Source organism: Phoca vitulina, unplaced genomic scaffold, assembly GCF_004348235.1.
Source record: "Phoca vitulina isolate PV1807 unplaced genomic scaffold, GSC_HSeal_1.0 scaffold13, whole genome shotgun sequence".
Lineage (NCBI taxonomy): Eukaryota > Metazoa > Chordata > Mammalia > Carnivora > Phocidae > Phoca > Phoca vitulina.
In genome coordinates this window covers 608,601-628,697 of record NW_022589716.1, presented here as the reverse complement: position 1 = coordinate 628,697, position 20,097 = coordinate 608,601, and the positions used below count along the sequence as shown (strand labels likewise).

The 20,097-nt window shown below is 58.0% G+C and overlaps 2 protein-coding genes across 2 annotated transcripts; one reads left to right on the top strand and one right to left on the bottom strand.

Moving 5' to 3' along the window:
- Nucleotides 1-1,125: 1,125 nt before the first annotated feature.
- Nucleotides 1,126-11,374, top strand: ILVBL (ilvB acetolactate synthase like). The gene is made up of 16 exons (XM_032412287.1): nucleotides 1,126-1,541; nucleotides 1,821-1,965; nucleotides 3,194-3,395; nucleotides 3,522-3,649; nucleotides 3,737-3,875; nucleotides 3,970-4,081; nucleotides 6,719-6,818; nucleotides 6,956-7,053; nucleotides 7,173-7,309; nucleotides 8,329-8,463; nucleotides 9,825-9,939; nucleotides 10,044-10,213; nucleotides 10,290-10,360; nucleotides 10,444-10,515; nucleotides 10,695-10,800; nucleotides 10,917-11,374. The coding sequence occupies exons 2-16, from the start codon at nucleotides 1,831-1,833 to the stop codon at nucleotides 11,093-11,095; spliced, it is 1,899 nt and encodes a 632-aa protein (XP_032268178.1). The 5' UTR covers nucleotides 1,126-1,541; nucleotides 1,821-1,830; the 3' UTR covers nucleotides 11,096-11,374.
- Nucleotides 11,370-18,267, bottom strand: SYDE1 (synapse defective Rho GTPase homolog 1). Its single transcript, XM_032412286.1, has 8 exons — nucleotides 18,158-18,267; nucleotides 16,234-16,575; nucleotides 15,488-16,132; nucleotides 15,121-15,335; nucleotides 14,364-14,490; nucleotides 13,988-14,148; nucleotides 13,178-13,403; nucleotides 11,370-12,796 (listed from the first exon to the last, which is right to left on the bottom strand). Exons 1-8 carry the CDS (start codon nucleotides 18,243-18,245, stop codon nucleotides 12,414-12,416), a joined length of 2,187 nt encoding a protein of 728 aa, XP_032268177.1. The 5' UTR covers nucleotides 18,246-18,267; the 3' UTR covers nucleotides 11,370-12,413.
- Nucleotides 18,268-20,097: the final 1,830 nt, after the last annotated feature.

Sequence of the window (20,097 nt, the reverse complement as noted above, 5' to 3'; positions counted from 1 at the left end):
TAATAATATAAACTACCTTACGGGGCTGTTGTGAGGATTAAATGAGTTGATGTGAAGAGTGTATGGAACAGCCCCTCGTATGTAATAAGTGCTTAATGAAAAGTAATGATCACTATTTCATTATTGGCTTTGGGAATTTAATTGGACCTAGAAGGCCTTTCTAGGAAGTTTGCATTTTATCCTGTTAATTATAGGCAGGGAGAGTGGGGTTGAACTGGTAGATGAGAGATAGAAGGGAGAGGGACCGGCTTGGAGACTGTTGGAATACTCCTAACAGCTCTCATAGAGTGGCAGGGAGAGACTGTTTGGAGTGGGTTCAAGAGGGAATAGAAGGAGGGCTCATGAGACAGCAAGTATAGATAAGTCGTTGGAGGAATTTTGCTAAAAAGAGGTGCAAAGGGACAGTCATAAGTGGAAAATGTGAGGCAAATAGAGTATTATTTTCTTTTTTTAAATGGGTGAAATGAAAAGTAGGAATGATTCAACAGAAGATAAAATTAACAACGGGGTGGAATCCTTAGAGGGAAACTCCCGAAGTTGACAAGGATGGGAGCCACTGTTAAAATGGCAAGATTCGTTTTGGAAGGTAGCAGGGTGCTTAGCACTAGAATTACTTCCCCTTCGCTGATGGGGAGATCATTTTCCGGAGGCCAGACGGCTGGAACCAGGCCCGTCCGGCTTCGGAATGTCCACCACCCCGCACTCTGAACTGAGAAACCCCAAGGGTCGGGAAAGAAAGCGGGGTAACAGCAGAGGCGGGCCTACGAGCGAGGGGGCGGGGCTTGTCTGGGACGTGGTCCCGGGTGGTGGCTTCTGGGGAGCGGCCTGTGACGATCACGTCCGGCTAATCTGAAGGGGCTTTCGGCACGGCTGGTGTGAAAGCAGGCGGGATCGGAAAGCCCGAAGACTACAGGCTGAAACGTGGGGCCAATGGAAGGCCGCGGAAAGCCGGCTCCAGGGGGTCTCGGCTCCTACAAGCCGCCGAGGGGCGTGGCCTCTCGTAAAGAAAAGTGTTAGACCTGAAGTGCGAGCCAATGAGAGGCGGGGAAGGCGGGGCCTGTGCGCGAGCGGCCAGTAGGGACAGGGTCCTTATAGGAGGTGCTTGTGTTCCAGAGCGTGGTTACGGCTCTGCGCACGCGCGTCGGGCCGGCCTACAGGGCATTGCTGATCTTAGTGAGAGAAAGGGTCACGGCCACAGCTCCGGCCCAGTCCCCCCGCCCCAGGCCTCGGGCCTGGGTCACGTGACACGAAGGGCGCCGAATTCCTCTGGAGTCAGCGCCATTTCCCGCAGGTGAAGGCCAGAGTGCCCCTGGGGTGGGAGAAGCCGTCTGACCTCGACCCGCGGCCTGGGGTGTACGGCCGAGTTCCGGCGCTCGCAGTGGGCAGAGGTCTGGCTTTAGGAGAGGGCCGCACACTAGCTTGGGGGCGTGGCCTCGTCCTAGGTGACGTAGATGCGGGGTGTGCGGGTCAACTTTTGGGCTGAGATTCGGATCCAGGTGTAAAAGAGAGGCGGGACTCCCCGCCAATTCGTTGAGAAGCAGGTAAGTGTTAAAAGGCATGTTGAGGCCGTTCTGGCCCCATTGACCTGTGGTGGCCTAGTGTCAGCGATGGTGGTGACGTAAGGAGGGGGGGGCTGGCGTCTTAGGAGGCGTGGCCTGGTTCTCGAGAGGCGTGGCCTCGTCCCGAGACAGGCGGTGTAAGGGGCGTGGCCGCGCAGAACCGGGGGGGGGAAGAGGCGTGGCCCGGCATCCGTGCGGGAGGTGGCGTACCCTCTGGAAAAGATCTCTGCGCGCAGCTGCTGGCCCTGTCCTTTCTTTCAGGTGCCGCGTCATGGAGACCTTCGCGGCCGCCGCCCCTGCTGGGAACTTCTTCCCCTCATTCCTGTTCTTGGTCTGCGGGACGCTGGTAGCCGCTCTGCTGGGCGCCGCGCACCGCCTGGGGCTCTTCTATCAGTTGATGCACAAGGTGCGGGGGCACAGATCAGCGGCGGGCTGGGGGCAGCCAAAGAAGGAACGAGCTCCTGGCACTCCCTGTAGCTCACGGATTTTGCAGGCGGAGAAAGTGAGGCCCGACTAATCTGGGGGGCTCGGTCAGGAAATTCTATCCACTTCCCTGTCCCCATTGCCAGGTTGCAGACAAGGCCCTGGACTTTGCTTCTAGGAAGAGAGAATCTGGAGTATCTGCACGTTGACTCAGCGCCCGGCCCACTCGTTCCCCGGTGGCCACGGGCCCTTTTCACAGAGCGCTGCTCCCTAAATCCGGTGTGGTCAGAGTGGGCCAAAGGCGGGCACCTGAGGGGGGGCTGTAACAGTTGTCATGTACCTCTCAACACGTCCCTGAGCAGTTGCTTTTGTTTCTGCCCTCATTTTCCCCAAGAGGAAACAGGCTCAAGACAGCTTGTGTGGTAACTTGCCATAGGTGATCTTTTTGGGAAGAATCGACCCCACAGACCTCACTCTGAACTACTTGGCTCCTCCCTCAGGAATCTACCCCTTCCCCGGACTCCTTCCCCAGTCCTTCCTTTCTTCACCAGGAGCAACGGGAGCAAGGCTAGTAGCCTTGAGGATCTGTGGAGGTTTAAGGCAGAGGCCTGTGTTGTGCAGGGCACTGAGGAAGCAGGGTCTGGGAAGCCTCAGCATGATCTGTGCCAGCAGGCTGCCGGTGTGCCAGGTGCTTGGTGGCTGTAGCAAGTCGGCTGGGCCTGCCCACTGGGCTTGCCTCCTAGTGAGTGGGAGGAAGTCTAGCAGGCTGGAATCAGCAGTCAGGCTACCAGGCCCTGGAGGGCAGGCAGTTCTGGAATCTCGGCAGGTAGCCCCTGGCCAAACTGTTTCGGGTTCTCGGGATCCATTTTCCCTCTCCTTCACCCTGATTGCCCCACTGCCTTCAAGACAGGCAGTGTAACAGAAGGAGGGCACTCAAAAGCATTGGTTATATGGGACTTTGACTATTGCCAGGACAAGTTTTGGTCTCCCTGGCTGCAAAAGGATATAATTACGAGATGATCTGATAGGATGACATGTCCTGTTGCTCTGGACCTGGCACATAGTATGTTAGGTGCCTAACCAACATCAGACTTTTCTCTGACTCTGTCATGCCCCCCTCCTTGGGGGAGTGAGATTGCCTTCTCCCTACCTGCCCTGGTGCCCTTGCTCTGGTCCTTGATAATCTTGCTCCTCCCCCTCCGTGGGCCCAGGTGGACAAGGCAAGCATTCAACATGGCGGGGAGAACGTGGCAGCTGTGCTGAGGGCCCATGGCGTGCGGCTCCTCTTCACGCTGGTCGGTGGGCACATTTCCCCGCTGCTGGTGGCCTGCGAGAAGCTGGGCATCCGTGTGGTGGACACACGCCACGAAGTCACAGCTGTCTTTGCCGCCGATGCCGTGGCCCGCCTAACCGGTGAGGGCAGAGCAGAGAGGGCTGAGGGCTGGGGAGAATGGGATGGGAGGTCTTCGAGGGGCGGAGTTTTTTCAGAGGTGGCCAGGAGAGTGGGCACAGATGGCTGTGATGGATTCTGTGTTTCAGGGACGGTGGGTGTGGCCGCAGTGACAGCAGGCCCTGGCCTCACCAACACGGTGACTGCAGTGAAGAACACCCAGATAGCTCAGTCCCCAGTCCTGCTTCTGGGTGGGGCTGCCAGCATGCTCCTACAGGTGCCTTGTCCTTGGTGGGTGGTGGGGGCCCCAGGGAGCCTCAGAAGGCTCATGTGTTGACTCTCTGGACGCCTCTGTTTCCACCAGAACCGGGGTGCACTCCAGGCCATTGATCAGATGTCCCTGTTTAGGCCACTGTGCAAGTTTTGTGCTTCTGTGCGGAGGGTGCGAGACATCGTGCCCACTCTGAGGGCTGCGCTGGCTGCTGCCCAGTCGGGCACCCCAGGTAGGTGGGGGGCACGTGCTGGGCAGTGGTCAGGCCCTAAGGCCTGGGTCTAGGGAGGCATGGCAGGCTCAGTATCCTCCCTGCCCCTCTGCAGGCCCAGTGTTTGTGGAGCTGCCCATTGATGTGCTGTACCCCTACTTCATGGTCCAGAAGGAGGTGGTGCCAGCCAATCCGCCCAAGGGCCTCATGGGTCGACTGGTCTCCTGGTGAGTAGCCCCACTCCCACCATGCCCTCTCCAGCCCCCTGCCCTCTTTTGTAACTTCCTGCCAGCATCTGTCCCTCCTTTGACTCATTCATCAGCTTGCATATCAATTGAGTGGGGGGAGGGCAGCCAGGGGAAGAGCATTCTAGGTAGAGGGACTACATATGCAAAGGTCCTGAGGCAGGAGCAAACTTGGTGGGTTGGGAAAGCAAGGTAGCCTATGTGGCAGCAGCAGGTGAGCAAAGGGACAGGGGCTGAGCTCAGAGCACCCAGCAGGAGCCATTGGGAGGACCTGGATTTTTTTTTTTTTTTAATTTGAGTTCCATTGAGAAGCATTACAGGGCCTTTAGCAGAGGCGTGGGATACCCTGATTCAGGTTTTTATTATGTTCCCTCTGATTGCTCTTGGAGAATGGACTGTGGGGTTGGGTGGAAGCTGGGAAGCCAGGGAGGAGGTGTGGTGGGCCTTGGGATGAGAGGCAGTGGTGGCCTGGATCCGGGTGGTGGCCGTGAGATGCAGAGACACGGGTGGATCTCATGTGAGTGCTTGGACCTCCATCTGGCCAGGATAAGGGACAAGCTCGAAGGTTTTCCTAGAACAGACTTGAGGGGGGCTTCTTTCAGTTGAGAGGCTAGAAAGGGGTTCTAGCCCAGGCAGAGATATGTGAAAGAGGTCTGTTTTTGGTCACCACTGAGATGGGCCTGGCTGACAGCACAGGAAGGAGAGTCAGTTCTCCTTTCCCCTCTATCCCTTCCCTTTGCCTATGTTTGCCCTTCCACCTTCCGTTCTCCTTTCACCACATACTTAGTGAGTGCCATACTTAGCAGGTACCAGGACAGGCAGGCTGTTGCCCCCTTGAGAGAGAACACCTTGAGGGCCGGCTCAGGGAGTAGCAGTTTATTCATGTGTCTTTTATAACAACGCTGAGTCAAGATGGCAAGGTACTATGATAGTTGTTTCATAGATTGGGTAACTGGCCCCAAGGGGGCCAAATCACTGGCATGAAGTCACCCAGCTTGTTACTGGCACATGAGGATTCAGCCTGGAGGACCCCTCAGTGCTTTGTCCACAGAGCTATGTGCTGTCTATAATGAATGAAGTGAAAGCCCAGAGAGATGGGTCCAAATCCCAGGACTGCGGCTAACTAGCTGTGTTAAGCTTGAGCAAATGGTGAAGCCTTTCTTTTTTTCCACCAGTTTAATTGAGATAAGTTAACATAGGGCGAAGTTTAAGGTGGACAGCGTAATCATTTAACCTTTCTTGACTTCACCTTCCTTATCTGTAAAATGGAGGAGCGTTGCCTGTTTTTCTCTCTAGACTAAGATTCTGTGAAGAGTAAAACGAGGTCATTTTGATAGTGTAAAATGCGGGAGTGAATAATTAACTGTTATTTTCTTAAATAAGGATACGGTTGGAGTCCAGTGTCCCTATCACACGTGAGGCAGGGTATCTCCCATCTTTTCTCCAACATGGTTAGGGATCCACAAATACAGAGGGGGATTCAGAAGTCCTGAACACGTAGGAAGTGTCTGGTGACCTGTCAGGTAGGCTCAAGTTTCAAACAGTTTTATTCTGTGGGGGTGACAGCAGTCTCTTTGTTCCCTGCCCCGCTCCCCCCATCCCCCATTCACCTCTTCTTTGTTATTTTTTTAATTTTTTAAAATTTCTTTTTAAAGATTTTATTTATTTATTTGACAGACACAGCGAGAGAGGGAACACAAGCAGGGGGAGCAGCAGAGGGAGAGGGAGAAGCAGATTCCCCGCTGAGCAGGGAGCCCGATGTGGGACTCGATCCCAGCACCCTGGGATCATGACCAGAGCTGAAGGTGGATGCTCAACTGACTGAGCCACCCAGGCGCTCCTCCATTCTCCTCCTCTCTCTTGGGCTCCCCCTACTCAGCCCCTAGCCCTTTTTTTGCCTTTTCTTTTTATGTTGGTTTCTTCCTTGGTCTCTTCTCATTCTCTACAATCTCGGTTCCTCCTTAAAAGAGAAACAAGCTTCAGGCTCTGGCTGCTTTCTGCCAACGCCCACGTGTCTTGTTTTTGGTTGGGCTGGGTGTTCCTCAGGGAGGTCAGAGCTGGGCAGGAGGTATCTCTCTGTCTCCAGGCCCTGCACAGGCCCACACAGATGGTCGGGGCCCTAGGACCCAGTGAGTAAGGAGACAGAAGGAGGTGTCAGAAGCGAGAGAAAGCGGCTTGAGTGCTGGGGATATTAGTAGCCTCCCTGATACAGTGTTTTGCAAAGTGCTTCATCTCCTGGATGGATAGGTAGTGAACCTTGGAAGGGAGATTCCCTTTTACATTACCTTAACCTCAGAAAGGTTAAGTCAGTTGCCGGGTCACACAGCTAGAAAGTGGAGGAGCTGCATGTGGCTGCCCTCGCAGCCGTCTGTGGCCCTGATCGTGGTACTCCACGCCTGTGTCACTTGTTTCTGAGGGTCTGTGTGCGGTTGGGTAGTCGCCAGAAGCTTCTGAGGGAAACCAGCTGCTGGAGACTCGGCCATTGGCGTGTGCCTCTCCTGGGGTGTTGCTGGTCCACTCCTGTGCCTGTCTCACTTCCCTCCTAGACCCTGGCCGCCTCCAGCTCCTGGAGCCCCTGTCACTGATCCTGGTAACCGCCTCTTCCTCTCACCTTTGCAGGTACTTAGAGAATTACCTGGCCAACCTCTTTGCAGGAGCCTGGGAGCCTCAGCCTGAGGGCCCTCTGCCTCTGGACATTCCCCAGGCATCCTCCCAGCAGGTGAATCGCCTCTCTTCCCTGGCTGAGGACCCCCACCTGGCAGGATGGTCTCTCTTTGAGTCAGTATTGGGGCGTTGATCTTGGGGGCTGATGGTGACTCACACGGTGGGCTCTTTGAGCCCCATCTCTCATCCCAGGTTCAGCGCTGTATGGAAGTCTTGAGCCGAGCCAAAAAGCCGCTGATTGTGCTGGGGAGCCAGGCTCTGCTGCCCCCAACACCTGCTGACAAACTTCGGTGAGAAGTCTCAGCCCTGCCCTTCCTGTCAGATACCTGGTCCCTGGTCTCCTGTTGCCTTGTGGGCTGGGGGCCCGCCCTTGACACTGTACTCACCTCTGTTCTGCCCGGATCCTCAGGGCTGCTGTGGAGACCCTCGGCATCCCCTGCTTCCTGGGAGGGATGGCACGAGGACTGCTGGGCCGCAACCACCCCCTCCACATCCAGCAGAACCGTAGCGCTGCCCTGAAGAAAGCAGACGTTGTCCTTCTGGCAGGTGGGCCTCGGCCTCCTCTGCCCTCTTCCCTCTTCCTTTTTCCTCCCTCCAGGCCCCCCCCCCCCCCCCGCCCCGCCTTTGTGACCCTGACCCTCCTAGTCAGGTACTTACTGGCACCCTACCCTCATAATCACCCACCGTCTTATCTTGGGCCCCACCCCTTCCCCTTTCAGGGGTTTGGCCAACCGTGTACTTTGAAGTCTAGGCAGACTTTCGCAAGGTTGCCGCTGTGTTGTAGGACTCAGCTTCGCACAGAGGAGGATGCACGGATAGTGGGCACCTGCGGTATTTATGTTCCGCATTTGCATTTGTATGCTTCATACAGGATTTCTATAGCACAGACACGTATGGCGTGTACATTTTCATGTGAAGTATTTGGAGTCCTGCCAACACGTAATAGTTGTATCAGTTCTCTGTTGTGTAATAACCATCCCTAAATTCAGTGACTTGAACTTACCATTTCTTAAGGTCCACCTAGAGGTTAGGTGGTAGTTTTTCTGGTTTTGATGGGGCTCATTCATGAGTCTGTAGGTGGAGAGGCAGGAAGGCATCTGGGCTGATCTGGGCTGGGCTGGCGCATGTACTTGGCCTTGGCTGACTACAGGTTGGGCTGACATGGCCTTCGCAGGGATAACTGAGTTCTTTCACTCTTCCCTACCTCTTCCTCCAGCTTTCTTATCATCCAGCAGGCTAGCCTGGGCTTGCTCACTTGGTGGAGGATGAGAAACATGCAGGGATGGGAGAGCAAGGTTTTTTAAGAGAGAGACAGTAGAAGCCACAATTCTTGAAGCTTGATCTTGGGAACGCCTGCCTTCACCTGCCACACTCTATTGGTCAGAGCACGTCCCCGAGGCCAGCCCAGATTTGAGGGGTGGGGAGCTGTGAAGTCACTGCACGCGGTACTGGTACAGGGAGGAAGGAAGGATGGGGACCCTTCTGTGCTTAGCTTGCTGTGCTGGATTAAGTAAGGTGGTGGGACACTGGCTGTCCAGCCACTGAGACCTGGTTCCCCACTCCAGGAGCCGTGTGTGACTTCCGTCTGTCTTATGGCCGTGTCCTCAGCCGCAGCAGCAAGATCATCATTGTCAACCGTAACCGGAAAGAGATGTTGCTTAATTCAGACATGTTCTGGAAGCCCCAGGAAGCCGTGCAGGGTGAGCTCCTGGGACCCCCCCCCCCAACACATATATGTGCTTCCCTGTCTTCCTTCTGACCTCTGCTGTAGCTGGTTTGAGCCAGGTGCTAGTGAGCAAAGCCCAGACCCTGCCCCGGTGGGCACCCAGTCAGCCAGGGACACGCATTTGGCTCTCAGACTCATGGGTGCTTCTGGATGAACAAATGGTGGGGCGTGCATAAGAGGGAGGGCCTGGGAATGTGCATGTGATCGTGCCCCTGGTTGCAAACCCTCCCATGCTGCCAGCTGCCTGGAGGACAGAGATCTTCCTCCTGGGCCCCTGAGGCCTCTGTTGTCCTTTCGTGCCATCCCTGTTCAGTCTGCTCCCACAGCCTTTATGTGCTCGGCTCTGCCCATTGTTCCAAGCATATTGACGGTGCTACATGGAACTTTTTTTTTTTTAATTTTTTATTGTTATGTTAATCACCACACATTACATCATTAGTTTTTGATGTAGTGTTCCATGATTCATTGTTTGTGCATAACACCCAGTGCTCCATGCACAACGTGCCCTCTTTAATACCCCTCACCAGGCTAACCCATCCTCCCACTCCCCTCCCCTCTAGAACCCTCAGTTTGTTTTTCAGAGTCCATCATCTCTCATGGTTCGTCTCCCCCTCTGATTTCCCCCCCTTCATTCTTCCCCTCCTGCTATCTTCTTCTTTTTTTTTTTTCTTAACATATATTGCATTATTGCTACATGGAACTCTTGATTCAAGCAGAGAAGTGGCATTGCTGCATTCGTGTTTGGGCAGGTCCACTGTAGTAGCTGGTAGGCAGTGAGTCAGAGAGGGCAGGTGGAGGCCAGGGGCCCGTTAACCTGGGCCAGGACAGAAAGGACGAGGCCTGGAGCGGGCACAGACAGGGATGACAAACTCCGCTTCTGAGCCTCCATGGGATCATTTCTAAGACCGAGATGAAAAGTACATCACTGGCCCATTTCTCGGTCACTTCACAAGCACTCTGCATATCTGGGTCGGAGAGACATGCTTGGCTGATGAAGGTGTTTGGAGGGACGTGTTTTAGAGGCGGGACTGACAGCACCGCCTGATCTGGGGGGTGAGGAGGAGGCAGGCAACAAGGCTGCTTGGGATTCTTACCCACTTTGTGCTTCCTAAACGTTCATTTCTCTGGCCTTGCTCTCCGCCTCACCTTGGCTGCCCTAACCTAGTTCTGGCAGATTCTGGCGTGTGTTTTACCTGTTTTGCCCTAGGAACATCCCCAGCCTGCCTCCTTGTCTCCTGCTGGAATGTTGCCATTGGATTCCTGCTGTCACTGGGCCTCTGGTGCTGGAAGGGCAGGAGGCCACTTCCCTGCAGCTGTGTCCTCTTCCTTCCCTAGGAGACGTGGGCTCCTTTGTGGTGAGGCTGGCGGAGGGCCTTAAGGGCCAGACGTGGGCCTCAGACTGGACAGAGGAGCTTCGGCAAGCTGACCGGCAGAAGGAGCAGGCCTTTCGGTGGGGACCGGGTGGAGTGGACGCATGCATGGGCTGGGGGTGTGGTTGTGGGTTCCTGGAAGGCTCTGTTGCCGGCCCTGCTGACGTGTGCTGTTCCGTGGCAGGGAGAAGGGGTTGGTGCCTGTAGCCCAGCACCTGAACCCAGTGCGGGTACTGCAGCTGGTGGAGGAAACTCTGCCTGACAACTCGATTCTGGTGGTCGACGGTGGGGACTTTGTGGGTACTGCCGCCCACCTGGTGCAGCCCCGTGGCCCCCTGTGCTGGCTCGATCCTGGTAAGGAGGGGCCTGTGCCTGGGACAGCTAGCATTGTCCAGGCCCCTTTACACCCACCTGCTCTTGGTCTTCCTAGGGGCCTTTGGGACTCTGGGCGTTGGTGCAGGATTTGCACTCGGGGCCAAACTGTGCCGGCCGGATGCCGAGGTGAGTGAGGGTGCTGGAGGCGGGGGGCAGTGAGTGGGTTTTCTGGGCAGTGAGCCACTCAACCAGCCTTGTTCCCTGCTCAGGTGTGGTGCCTGTTTGGAGATGGAGCTTTTGGCTATAGCCTCATTGAATTTGACACCTTCGTCAGGCACAAGGTGACCGAGCTGCCCAGAGGGAAGCTCAGAGCTTGGGGTTCTGGGAGAGGTCATCAGGGGTGGGCAGGGCTAGGGAGGGAGCTGCTTCTGTCTGGCAAAGGTCCTGTCCCTGTCTTTTCCTCTGGCTGGCCAAGCCTTAAAACTGAAGGCTGTGGCCTGGCCTCATCCTTTCTTTGCAGATCCCAGTGATTGCTTTGATAGGGAATGATGCTGGCTGGACCCAGATTTCTCGGGAGCAGGTGCCCTCTCTGGGCAGCAATGTGGCCTGTGGCCTGGCTTACACTGGTGAGAAGCTGGGGTAGGGTGGAGAGAGGGGGAACCTGTTTCATGTGTTCCTCTCCTGGGCTGACTGCATGGTGGCCTAGGTCCCTGCCACCATCTGACTTGACTTCCCCTTTTAGATTATCACCGGGCAGCCATGGGACTTGGGGCCCAGGGCTTGCTGCTCTCACGGGAGAAAGAAGATCAGGTGGTCGAGGTGCTTCGTGATGCTCAGCAGCAGTGCCGAGGTGGCCACCCGGTTGTGGTCAACATCCTCATTGGGAGGACGGACTTCCGAGATGGCTCCATTGCTGTGTAGGGCCTCATGGGTCAGTACCCTTGGCCTTCCCACCCCTAGGCTGTGCCTGGCTGGTTTAGTCTCATCCTTGCCTGCCTTGGACCTGGCTGATCAGGTCCGGTGACTCTACAACCCTCCCTGAAGACAGGGTGGGGCTGGGGGGGGTGGGTCAGAGCTCAGAGAGGTTCCCTGGCAGCACTGGAGAGCTCCTGGGCCTTTTCCTCTGGGCACAACTGCCCTTCCTCTTGGGCACACTGAATAAACCACCCATGTGGGCCCCAGCACTCATTCCAGAACTTGTGCATACTGATTTATTGTCCACAAAGATGGAAGTGAGGGAAAAGGGGGAGACAGGAGGGAACCTACTCTCCCACTGGAACTCTGGGGCCCACTGAGGCTCCATTACTGGGGATTTCAGGGTGCCTGGCCACTGCAAATTCTTTCCCCCTCAGAGGTCCCTGAAAGAGCCCCATACACCTGTCCCAGACGTGTCCATGCACACTAGTCCTCACACACAGACACACACGCACGGAGGCAATAAATATGTTCCGTACCAAAGTGCCCCCAGCCTGACATTTCAGGTGGGGCCCCTCCGAAAGGGAGGTCTTGTAAGTGCTCAGTTTCTTCAGGGATGTGGAGGAAGAACGGGAGGGGAAGGGCCAGACTCTGCTATCTCCATTTCCTGGTTTGAGGCAATCACGGGGTTTTCCTTGGAAGAGAGGGTGGGGAAACCAGCTATTTTTCTAAAGGCCCTGGGCTGCCCTTAATCCAGCCAGAGCCCAGGATAGGGGCTTTCCCCCACCCTGCCCCAAACAGCACCTCATGATAGTCCTTGGACCTTCCAGGGCAGGGAGAAGCAGAGTGCGGTGCTTAAAGCTAATACTGATTTGGTTGGCAGCAGCAAGAAGACTGACAGGGTGGGGGTGGGGGTTGGGGGTGTAGAAGAAGGGGGGGCAGTGTCTCACCATCTCGGGGTGATGCTCACAGTAACTGGTGATTCCCGGGCCAAGGGGGAGGGGCAAGAGAGGCCAGCCCAGCAAGCGGGAGAAGTGCCTTTTGGCAGCAAGGGGAGAAGCCCTTGGTACTTAGAAAAGATGTCCCCAACAGCTGGTCCCGAAAGTCCCCAGTCCCCAGGCTTTGCAACCAACGCCCCACCACTGAGCACTGGAAACGAGGAATGATTCTCAGCAACGGGCTGGCTGGTCACTAGGCAACTCCCCAGCAACCAACGGCGGCCCAGGCGACCGGTCTGGTCCCCTCCGGTCCCCTCGGTCGCCGGGGCACCGCCTCAGCAGCCAGGAGCCCGGCCCTTCGTCACCGGGGTCCCGCCCCGCCCGGCTCAGAGGCACACGTTGATCTGCTTGGAGAGTTCTCGCTCCAGGTCCAGGATGAGGGCGTCGAAGTCTTTGAGGTTCAGGTGCGGGTTGAAGGGCGCCTCGAAGTCGTCTTCGAAGTCCGCGGCGCCCGCCGGCTCGCCCGCCTCCTCGTCCTCGTCCTCGCTGCAGCTGCCCGTCACGTGGTCGTAGTCCGGCCCGGACAGAAAGTCCCGCCCGCAGACGCTCCAGTCGCCCGCGTAGCGATTGCTCGGGGGGCTCTCGGGGCCGCCCCGGCCGCGGGGCCGAGCCACCACTTCGGGGCCGGCGAGCGGCAAGTGCAGCGGCGGCTGCCGTTTGGGCCGCAGGTACGGGGCGAGGTCCTGAGGCTCCGGGGGCCTGCGGGGATCTGCGGGGAAGAGCGGGGCTCGTGACTGGCTGCCTAGCTAACCAGGCCCCTGATTGGCCCGACGGGAGACCCGACCCGCGACGGCATCGGGATTTCACCGGCCGAGGGAGAACTGGTTGCTTAGGCAACCGGCCCTCTGATGGGCAGGTCCGGAGGCAGGGCCTCTGACCGCGTCAAGCTGGATTGGCTCAATCTGAACGGGTTGCTGAGGCTACCAGGTACCGGTTTACGCAAGGGTCCGCGCCGGGGGGGGGGGGGGGGGGGGGGGGGGGGGGGGGGGGCGTGGCACGCCTCAAGCCCGAGACTCTGATTGGTCGCCCGAGAAAGCATCGCTGCGGCGGCCTGGCCGGGATCGGCGGCGCGGGCCAGGGGCGGGCTCACCTGGCCAGGCCTGCAGCAGGTAGTGCAGCACCTCGATGTGGCGCTTGAAGTCCACTGCGTTGGTGAGGCCCGGCCCAGAGCTGCGGATGCGGGGCCTGGCGGGGGCCTGGCGCGCCGGCAGCAGCACGGGACCGAAGCACACGGCCAGGTTCTGCGGGGTCATGCGGTTGTGGGCGTGGAAGGAGGAGACGAGGCGCAGGTGGTCCAGGAGAAGAGTCAACGTGGCCTGAGAGAAGACGGTTGGGAATCACGAGGCGGGTGAAGCTGGCCCCCTGTCAAACCTGAGGGGAGACTAAGGCGGCCCAGAGTGGGGAAACTCGAGATCTCATAGCTGGTTGATGGCTGAGCTAAGGCTTTGATATAAGTATTATGCTGGAGGGGAGACGGAGGACGAAGGCAACTTAGCTGGCTTTGTTTTCACTTTCCTGTGCCTGTCCCACTCCTCTCCGTATTAAGCAGGGCTAGCATTAATCCTATGTTAGGGTTTATACCCCATGAGGGTATTGAGGCACAGAGGGTCAGGACTTCTCCAGGATCCCACAGCCGGGAACCTCCCTTGTGGGTAGGTTGACAGACCTGTATTCAGAGCCTGCATTTTTGTGATATCCTGGCTGTGCAACCTTGGGCAACTCACTTAACTGCTCTGGGCCTAGGTTTCCATAGCTATGAAGTGGGGATACTAATAGCACCTACTTTCTAGGGTTGTGACAATGCCACAAGTTCATGCACATCATGGGCTCAGGTGTGGGTGAAACACTCTACTGGTGTCAGCCCAGTCAGTCCTGCCTGCTCCCACCAGGTCCAACTTACCCTCTCCACATCTGGCAGGCAGTTGAGGAGCCCACGGGTGCCCTCAGTGCTGGAGGGTGCCCTGCTTGGGGGTCCTTGGGCCATGGCCTCCAGCACCACCTGATAGAGGGGCTGGGTGATGAGCGGGGTGGGCAGTTCCCGAAGATAATCCTTGAGGATGCCTGTGGACACAGGGCGCACTCTGGTCAGGGCACCCCTGGCTTCTGAGGCTGGAGGGGTCAGCTGGGGCTGGGAGGGGGAAGAGGAGGACAGGCACAGGAAAGTGAAAACAAAGCCAGGCAGAAAGGGTGAGGTCCCAGAGCAGAGGGGTCACAGGGACTCCCTTGAGGTGAAGTTTGAATAGGGAGCAGGCAGGGGACAGAAAGGGCATGCTGACCAGTGATGACATTGATATCAGGATACAGGTCCTCAGAGAGGCAGACGGCTGCACTGTCCCGCTCAAAGGCATCCCGAAGCTCTTTCTTCACGGCTGCCGAGCCACACAGACGGTACAGCCCCACCACCTAGGGGTGGGGACAGAGAGCGATCTTCTTGCCTGTGCTACAAACGGATCAGGGCCGGGGGGTGGGGGGGTGGGGGCTGGAGGTCTGGGTCAGGGTGGCAGTGGGCTGAGGGCTTGGGGGCTGGCTGTGGCTTCCCCAGCTGCCTTCCTGCTCCTCTGACACCTGTCATGGGGTCCCCACCTGGCTGCCTGAACAACCTGGCCCTGGAAACCCTCTGCTTGGATCATTCGTCCCGGCACCACCCTCCTTCTCAGCTCACTTGTCACCTCCTCTGGGAAGCCTTTCCTGACTACTCCAACCAGCATCAGACCCTGCTTTAAGCTCTCCCAGCTCCTTCACTCTTGTGCCAGCCCCAGTTTTACACCTGTGAGTTACTGGAATCATGTCTTTTCTCCCATTGGACTCTGAGCTCCAGAAGGTCTGGGACCATGTATTACTAAACGGATGGATGACCTATGGGTTCTGGGCTGGGTGCTATGGTCTAGGGGAGCCTCCCGCCCTTGTCTAAGCTGGGATTGGAGCTAGCTGTGTCTCAGGCAGGGCGGATGTGTGGGGAAGGCCTGGCCTCTGTTTGCTGGGTGTCCTGGGGTGTAGGTCTGAGGGCCAGCTGGAATGGGGCAGGGGGCTCACCCGCAGCCCTCGGCGCTCGATCTGCCCAACACACTTCTGGATGATGAGGGGCACCTGGCCCGGGGGCTTTTCCCGCTCCACCAGCAGCGGCAGGGGCAGCCCAAAGACTCGGGGTTCAGCTGTGCCTGGTGCTTCCTGCTGCTCTGACAGGGTCAGCTTGGCATACAACAGCCCCTGGGGCTCCAGGCGCACTGCCAGCTGCTGGGCCTGGCAGCCTGAAGACACAAGGGGATCTGTGGGGTCTGGCCCCACAGGCTCTATGCCCTGGCCCCCTGCTCCAAGCCACACCCCCACCCTGGACACCCTGGGGGAAAGGGAGATGTGCATCCTGTGCCCACCGCTCCTCCCTTGCAGCCAGGTATCCTACCTCGGAAGACTGTGGGTAGCAGCACAGTGCCCTGGGCGCAGGGTCGGTGCCGCCGGACACCGGGGTCCCACGCCAGCACCAGGGCCCGCAGCAGCCGGGCAGCCTCGAGTTCCAGGTGGAAGGTGTGGTCCAGCCGCAGGAAATCCGGCCCCCCCCTCAGTGGCCCCGTTCGGGCCCGGGCCACCCCATCCACCTGCAGTAGGCAGCAGAGGTCTCTTGGGGTGGCCCCAGGTGCCGGCCGCAGTCCCCCCAGCCCATACAAGTGTAGGCTGAGGCGGCCCCAGAGTGCGGCGGGGGGTGCTCGGGCTGATGGGCCCACCTCGTAGGGCCGGAAGGCAGTGGGCGATGGGGGCCCTGCTGGGCGCTCCGGTGAGTCACCATCACTGAGGTAACCGGCCCGAGGGCCCCGTGTGGCCCCAGCCCCTGCTGCCCGTCCCGGCGTCCCCACACTGCTATCCAGGTGGTAACGGCTGATGACGGAGCCCTCGGGGGCGGCCCTCTCACGCTCTCGGCCAGCCCGGGTGCCCCGCAGGCTCAGTCGGCGCCGCAGGTCAGGCAGCTTCTTCATCTTCATGGAGAGGCGCCTGGCTGGGCCAGGGGACTTCGTGCGGGAGGCTTTGGTTGGGGGGCTGGCAGGGGCTGTGCCTGGGGAACAGCAGATCTCAGGGTTCAGAAGCCTGGGCTTGGGACGGGGGTGAAGCTTGTGGTCATCTTGGGGGGCTGGAGGTTATGAGGCTTATGCTCACCTTGTGAGGCCGGGCCCTCTAGTTCAGCTGAGCCTGGTTGTGGTCCCCCGGGCTCAGGTGCCAGGGGTCTGGAGTCTTCCTCAGGGATAGGGTTGTACCAGATTTCACCAGCGGGCTCCCCACTGCCAGGTGCCCTGGGACCCAAAGCAGCCTCTTCCGGTGGCTTGGCCCCACCCAGCACCCATCGGCGGCTGCTGGGCTCCAGGCTCTGCAGGTAGGCCCCCCGAGCTGGGCTCCGAGATGCCTCAGGGCTTGGGGGCCCCTCTGCTCCAGCCTGGGACCCTTCGGGAGCCTGGGGCTCTGGCTCTGGAGGACTGGGCTCCGCGCGCTGGGCTGGGCGGCCTGGCAGAGAGCAAGGGGAGTGAGACCCAGCTACCCCTCTGCTGCCCCCAGTGCAGCCCCAGGCCGCTGGCTCTTTCCCCAGCAGGGGCCAGGGCTGGGGTGCACACAGTGCTGGCACTCACTCCATGTTTGTTTGGAATGGGCGGGCAAAGGTCAGCAATCTCACTGGTTGCCAGCTTAGGGCCCACCTGCTCTTAGGTCCTGGGGTCCCAAACGGTGTCCCTCCGCCCTTCAACCTCAGGTGTCCAGTGGGGTATCTCCAGACCTGGGCCCTGCATTCTCAGCTCTACCTCCCACCCCTGGCATGGAGCTCTGCCCCTGTCCTTTCTTACTGGGTGGCTTTGGGCAAGTTGCTTTCCATCTTTGAGCCTCAGTGCCCTCCTGTGAAATGGGGAAATTCAATGCCCCCCTCCAGGGAGGCATCAGAGAACTCGTGGGGACTGCTTCCTAGGCATCCGGGTTATGGTCAAGCACGCAGCCCACAGTGAAGGCTGGCTTGCTCCTTTCGGAAGACAGGAGCAGGCGCGACAACTAGTACTGGGGTCCCCCTTTCTACAGCACTCCCCACCCACCACCCCTTGCCTGTCTTCTAGACTCTGCTCCCATCCTGGAGTGGGCCCTGTCTCTCAGCCCAGTCCAGATCCCCACGGTCAACGCCTTGGGGCCTCCCCTTTGCTCCATTCTCCCTTCTCTGACATCCTGGGCTGTTTCCTGTCTGTGTTTGTGCGTGGGCACCCCTGTCCCTTCTCTCTGCTCTAGGAACCTTGGGAATCTTTGGGAAAGGATTGGGGGCGGGGGGGGGGGGGGGAGGTCAGATCGCAGAGTCGTCAGGCCTCCCTCCTTTAACTCCTTCCTTCCCGGACTTTCCGTCCCACGCAGCTCCCAGCTCCAGTTTGCTGGTGGACTCCCTCCTCTGGTCAACTCTGATTTCCAACGCCCTGGATCCTGTCTCGGGGGTCTCTATTAGTAGCTTGTCCAAAGAGCTGTTTAAGTCACTTCATTGGCTCTGGGCAAATGACCCAACTGCTCCGTGCCTCAGTTTCCCCGCCCGTCTAAAAGGGAGAGTTTCCTAGGGCTGCTTAAGGTGGGCGCAGCTGCAGTCACTGGTTAATAGGTGGGAGGGGGCTGGAGGGTGGCCACTGTGGCTGATGCACCGCCTCTCTCCCTCCTCTGCAGGAGTTCGCTACCCATCTCCCGTCCCGGGTCTCCAGGGCGCAGGGTGTCCCAGCCTGGCCTGACTGGGCCCGTTTGCCAGCTTCCCAACTCCTCCTCCCCTCCACCCTCCAGGCGCTCGGTCTCGGCCCCATTTCCTGTCAGGGACGAGGCCCCCTCCCGGGCCTCGCAAGGAGCCCGCAGCGCCGGCATCGCAAGCCAGGCGCACATAACGGTCCGCGCCCCCTCTCCCCCCCACCCAGCCCCTTCCTGCCAGGACCCCTGCCCGCTCTCTGTCCCCCACCCGGGGCCGCAGGGGACTCCGCGGGGCTCCCCCTCGCCCCCCAGCCGTCCCGCCTTGGAGCTCTGGGACCATCTCCCGGGCGGGGCGGGGTTCGGCGCCCCCTCCTCGGCCGCCTCCCCGGCTCACCGCGCTCCTTCGCGTCCGACTTTTTCCGGGGAAGTTTCTCCCGGCCCCGCAGGCGGGAGAAGGTTTTCCTGAGCAGCGGCTCGGCCATGCTGGGGCCCGGGCCGGGCCGAGTGCGCGCCCCGGGCTCCGGCCGCGCCGCCCCCCGCCCTCCCCAGCCCCGCCCGCCCCCCGCTCCGCGCCAGCAGGAAGCGCATTCCGGGAATGCTTGGCCCAAACTTTTTTTTTTTTTTCACCTTCCCGCGGCCTGAGCGAGCGATGCTGGGATATGTAGTCGCCCGGGCCTGGTGGGGAAGAGATGGGGGCTCTATGCTACCTTCCTCGCTCCAACTGTGAATATCTTGGCACAGTCCTGAGCCCTAGTCTTCTCTCTTACCCACCCGCTCCTTTGGTGATCGAACACAGCAAGTTCTCTCGGGTTTACCTTCAAAACGCATCCTGCGCTTATTTCCTCCCCTTTCCCCCATCTACCGCTCCAGCCTGGTGCAAGCCCTGGCCTCACTCCATTCATTCCACAACACCTTCTCTTCTTTAGTCTCTTGGATGCCACTTGGGTCTCTCCCAATTTTCCCATCCCCTAAATTCCAGTTACTCCAGATGTTTAACAGACCATCTCCAAACTAGTGGTGTAAAAGCCATTTTATGATCCCCACAGATGCTGTAGATAAGGAATTTGGGCAGGGCAGAGCTGATTTTGATTGTTTCTGCTCCTTGGTTGGAAAGGCTTTGAGGTTTAGGGGTGACTCCACAAATAGGGGACTGGAATCATCTGCAGGCATGTTCACTTCCAGGGCTTGCAACTGATCACAGCTGAGGGCTGGGACCTCTTCACAGGCTGCGGACTAGGGCAGCTACATGGGCCTCTCCCTCGGGCCTGGGCTTCCTACCAGCAGGTCAGTAGTCAGGGTGGTCAGGTTTCATACGATGGCCACCCAGGACGAAAGTCAACAAGACCGAAGCTGCATTACCTTTCCTAACCCAGCCTTGGGTGTCATGTGTCACTTCTGGCACTCGAATCTGTAGATTCAAGAGGAAGGGACATAGACCCCACCCCTCTCAGTGGGCCTTATGTCAAGGTGACCTTGTGAAGAGGATGTGGAATGGGAGATATTGTGGCCGTCTTGGAAAATTTAACCTGCTTCACTCCTACATTCCATTCTCCAGAGTGGACTTAAAAACTGAAGCCGGATTATGGCACAGCCCTGCTGTACAGTCTTTCCATGACTGCTCACCCCACCTAGAATAAAGATTCCCAGTAAGACTTCTAGCCTCATTTCCTTTGTTGTCCCCATTGCTTACCATGACCTCCTCTCTGGTCCTCTTTTACATCAACTGTATCTGTCCCAGGCCCTTTGCACATGTAGTCCCCTCTGTCTGGGAAGCTCTGGTTTTCCTGAATTTGCCTCTTTCTCATCCTTTAGTTTCAAAAGCACCCCCTTGGGAGGCCCTCCTTGAGTATCCACCACTGTCCACTCATTATTACCTCATTGTGTTTCATTTCTTTGAACACTCTCATGGCTTGAACTTAATAGCTTCAGTGTTTGTTCTAGTGTATCTGTGTCCTTGTCAAAACTGGGACTCCACCTGATGCACATCTGTCTAGTTCACTGCTGAGTGTTCACATAAGAGATCAGGTGCCAGGTGCCAGAGGCCTGGATAGAAGGGGTGGCCAAGAGGCTTGCATAGAGGAGATTGTGTTTGCTTATCATGTATCTCAAAGCGGATCTCTGTGTTTATCCTACTTGGAGTTTGTTGAGCTTCTTGGATGTGCAGATTCATATCTTTCATCCACTCTGGGAGGTTTTTTTTGGCCATTATTTCTTCAACTATTTTTTCTATCCCTTTCTCTTCTCTCCTTTTGGGACTCCCACTATGCATATGTTAGTATGCTTGTCAGTGTCCCATGGGTCTCTCAGGTTCTGTTCATTTTTCTTAGATGTGTG

What these genes read in the sequence shown, in the direction of transcription:
- ILVBL (XM_032412287.1), top strand. Translation starts at nt 1,831, where the DNA reads ATGGAGACCTTCGCGGCCGCCGCCCCTGCTGGGAACTTCTTCCCCTCA. An exon ending in CCTGTGCTGGCTCGATCCTG is followed by an intron (nt 10,214 to 10,289) that starts GTAAGGAGGGGC and finishes TGGTCTTCCTAG; the next exon opens with GGGCCTTTGGGACTCTGGGC. An exon ending in TGTGCCGGCCGGATGCCGAG is followed by an intron (nt 10,361 to 10,443) that starts GTGAGTGAGGGT and finishes TTCCCTGCTCAG; the next exon opens with GTGTGGTGCCTGTTTGGAGA.
- SYDE1 (XM_032412286.1), bottom strand. Translation starts at nt 18,245, where the DNA reads ATGGCCGAGCCGCTGCTCAGGAAAACCTTCTCCCGCCTGCGGGGCCGG. An exon ending in GTCGGACGCGAAGGAGCGCG is followed by an intron (nt 16,576 to 18,157) that starts GTGAGCCGGGGA and finishes GCTCTCTGCCAG; the next exon opens with GCCGCCCAGCCCAGCGCGCG. An exon ending in GCTACCCACAGTCTTCCGAG is followed by an intron (nt 15,336 to 15,487) that starts GTAGGATACCTG and finishes TTGTGTCTTCAG; the next exon opens with GCTGCCAGGCCCAGCAGCTG.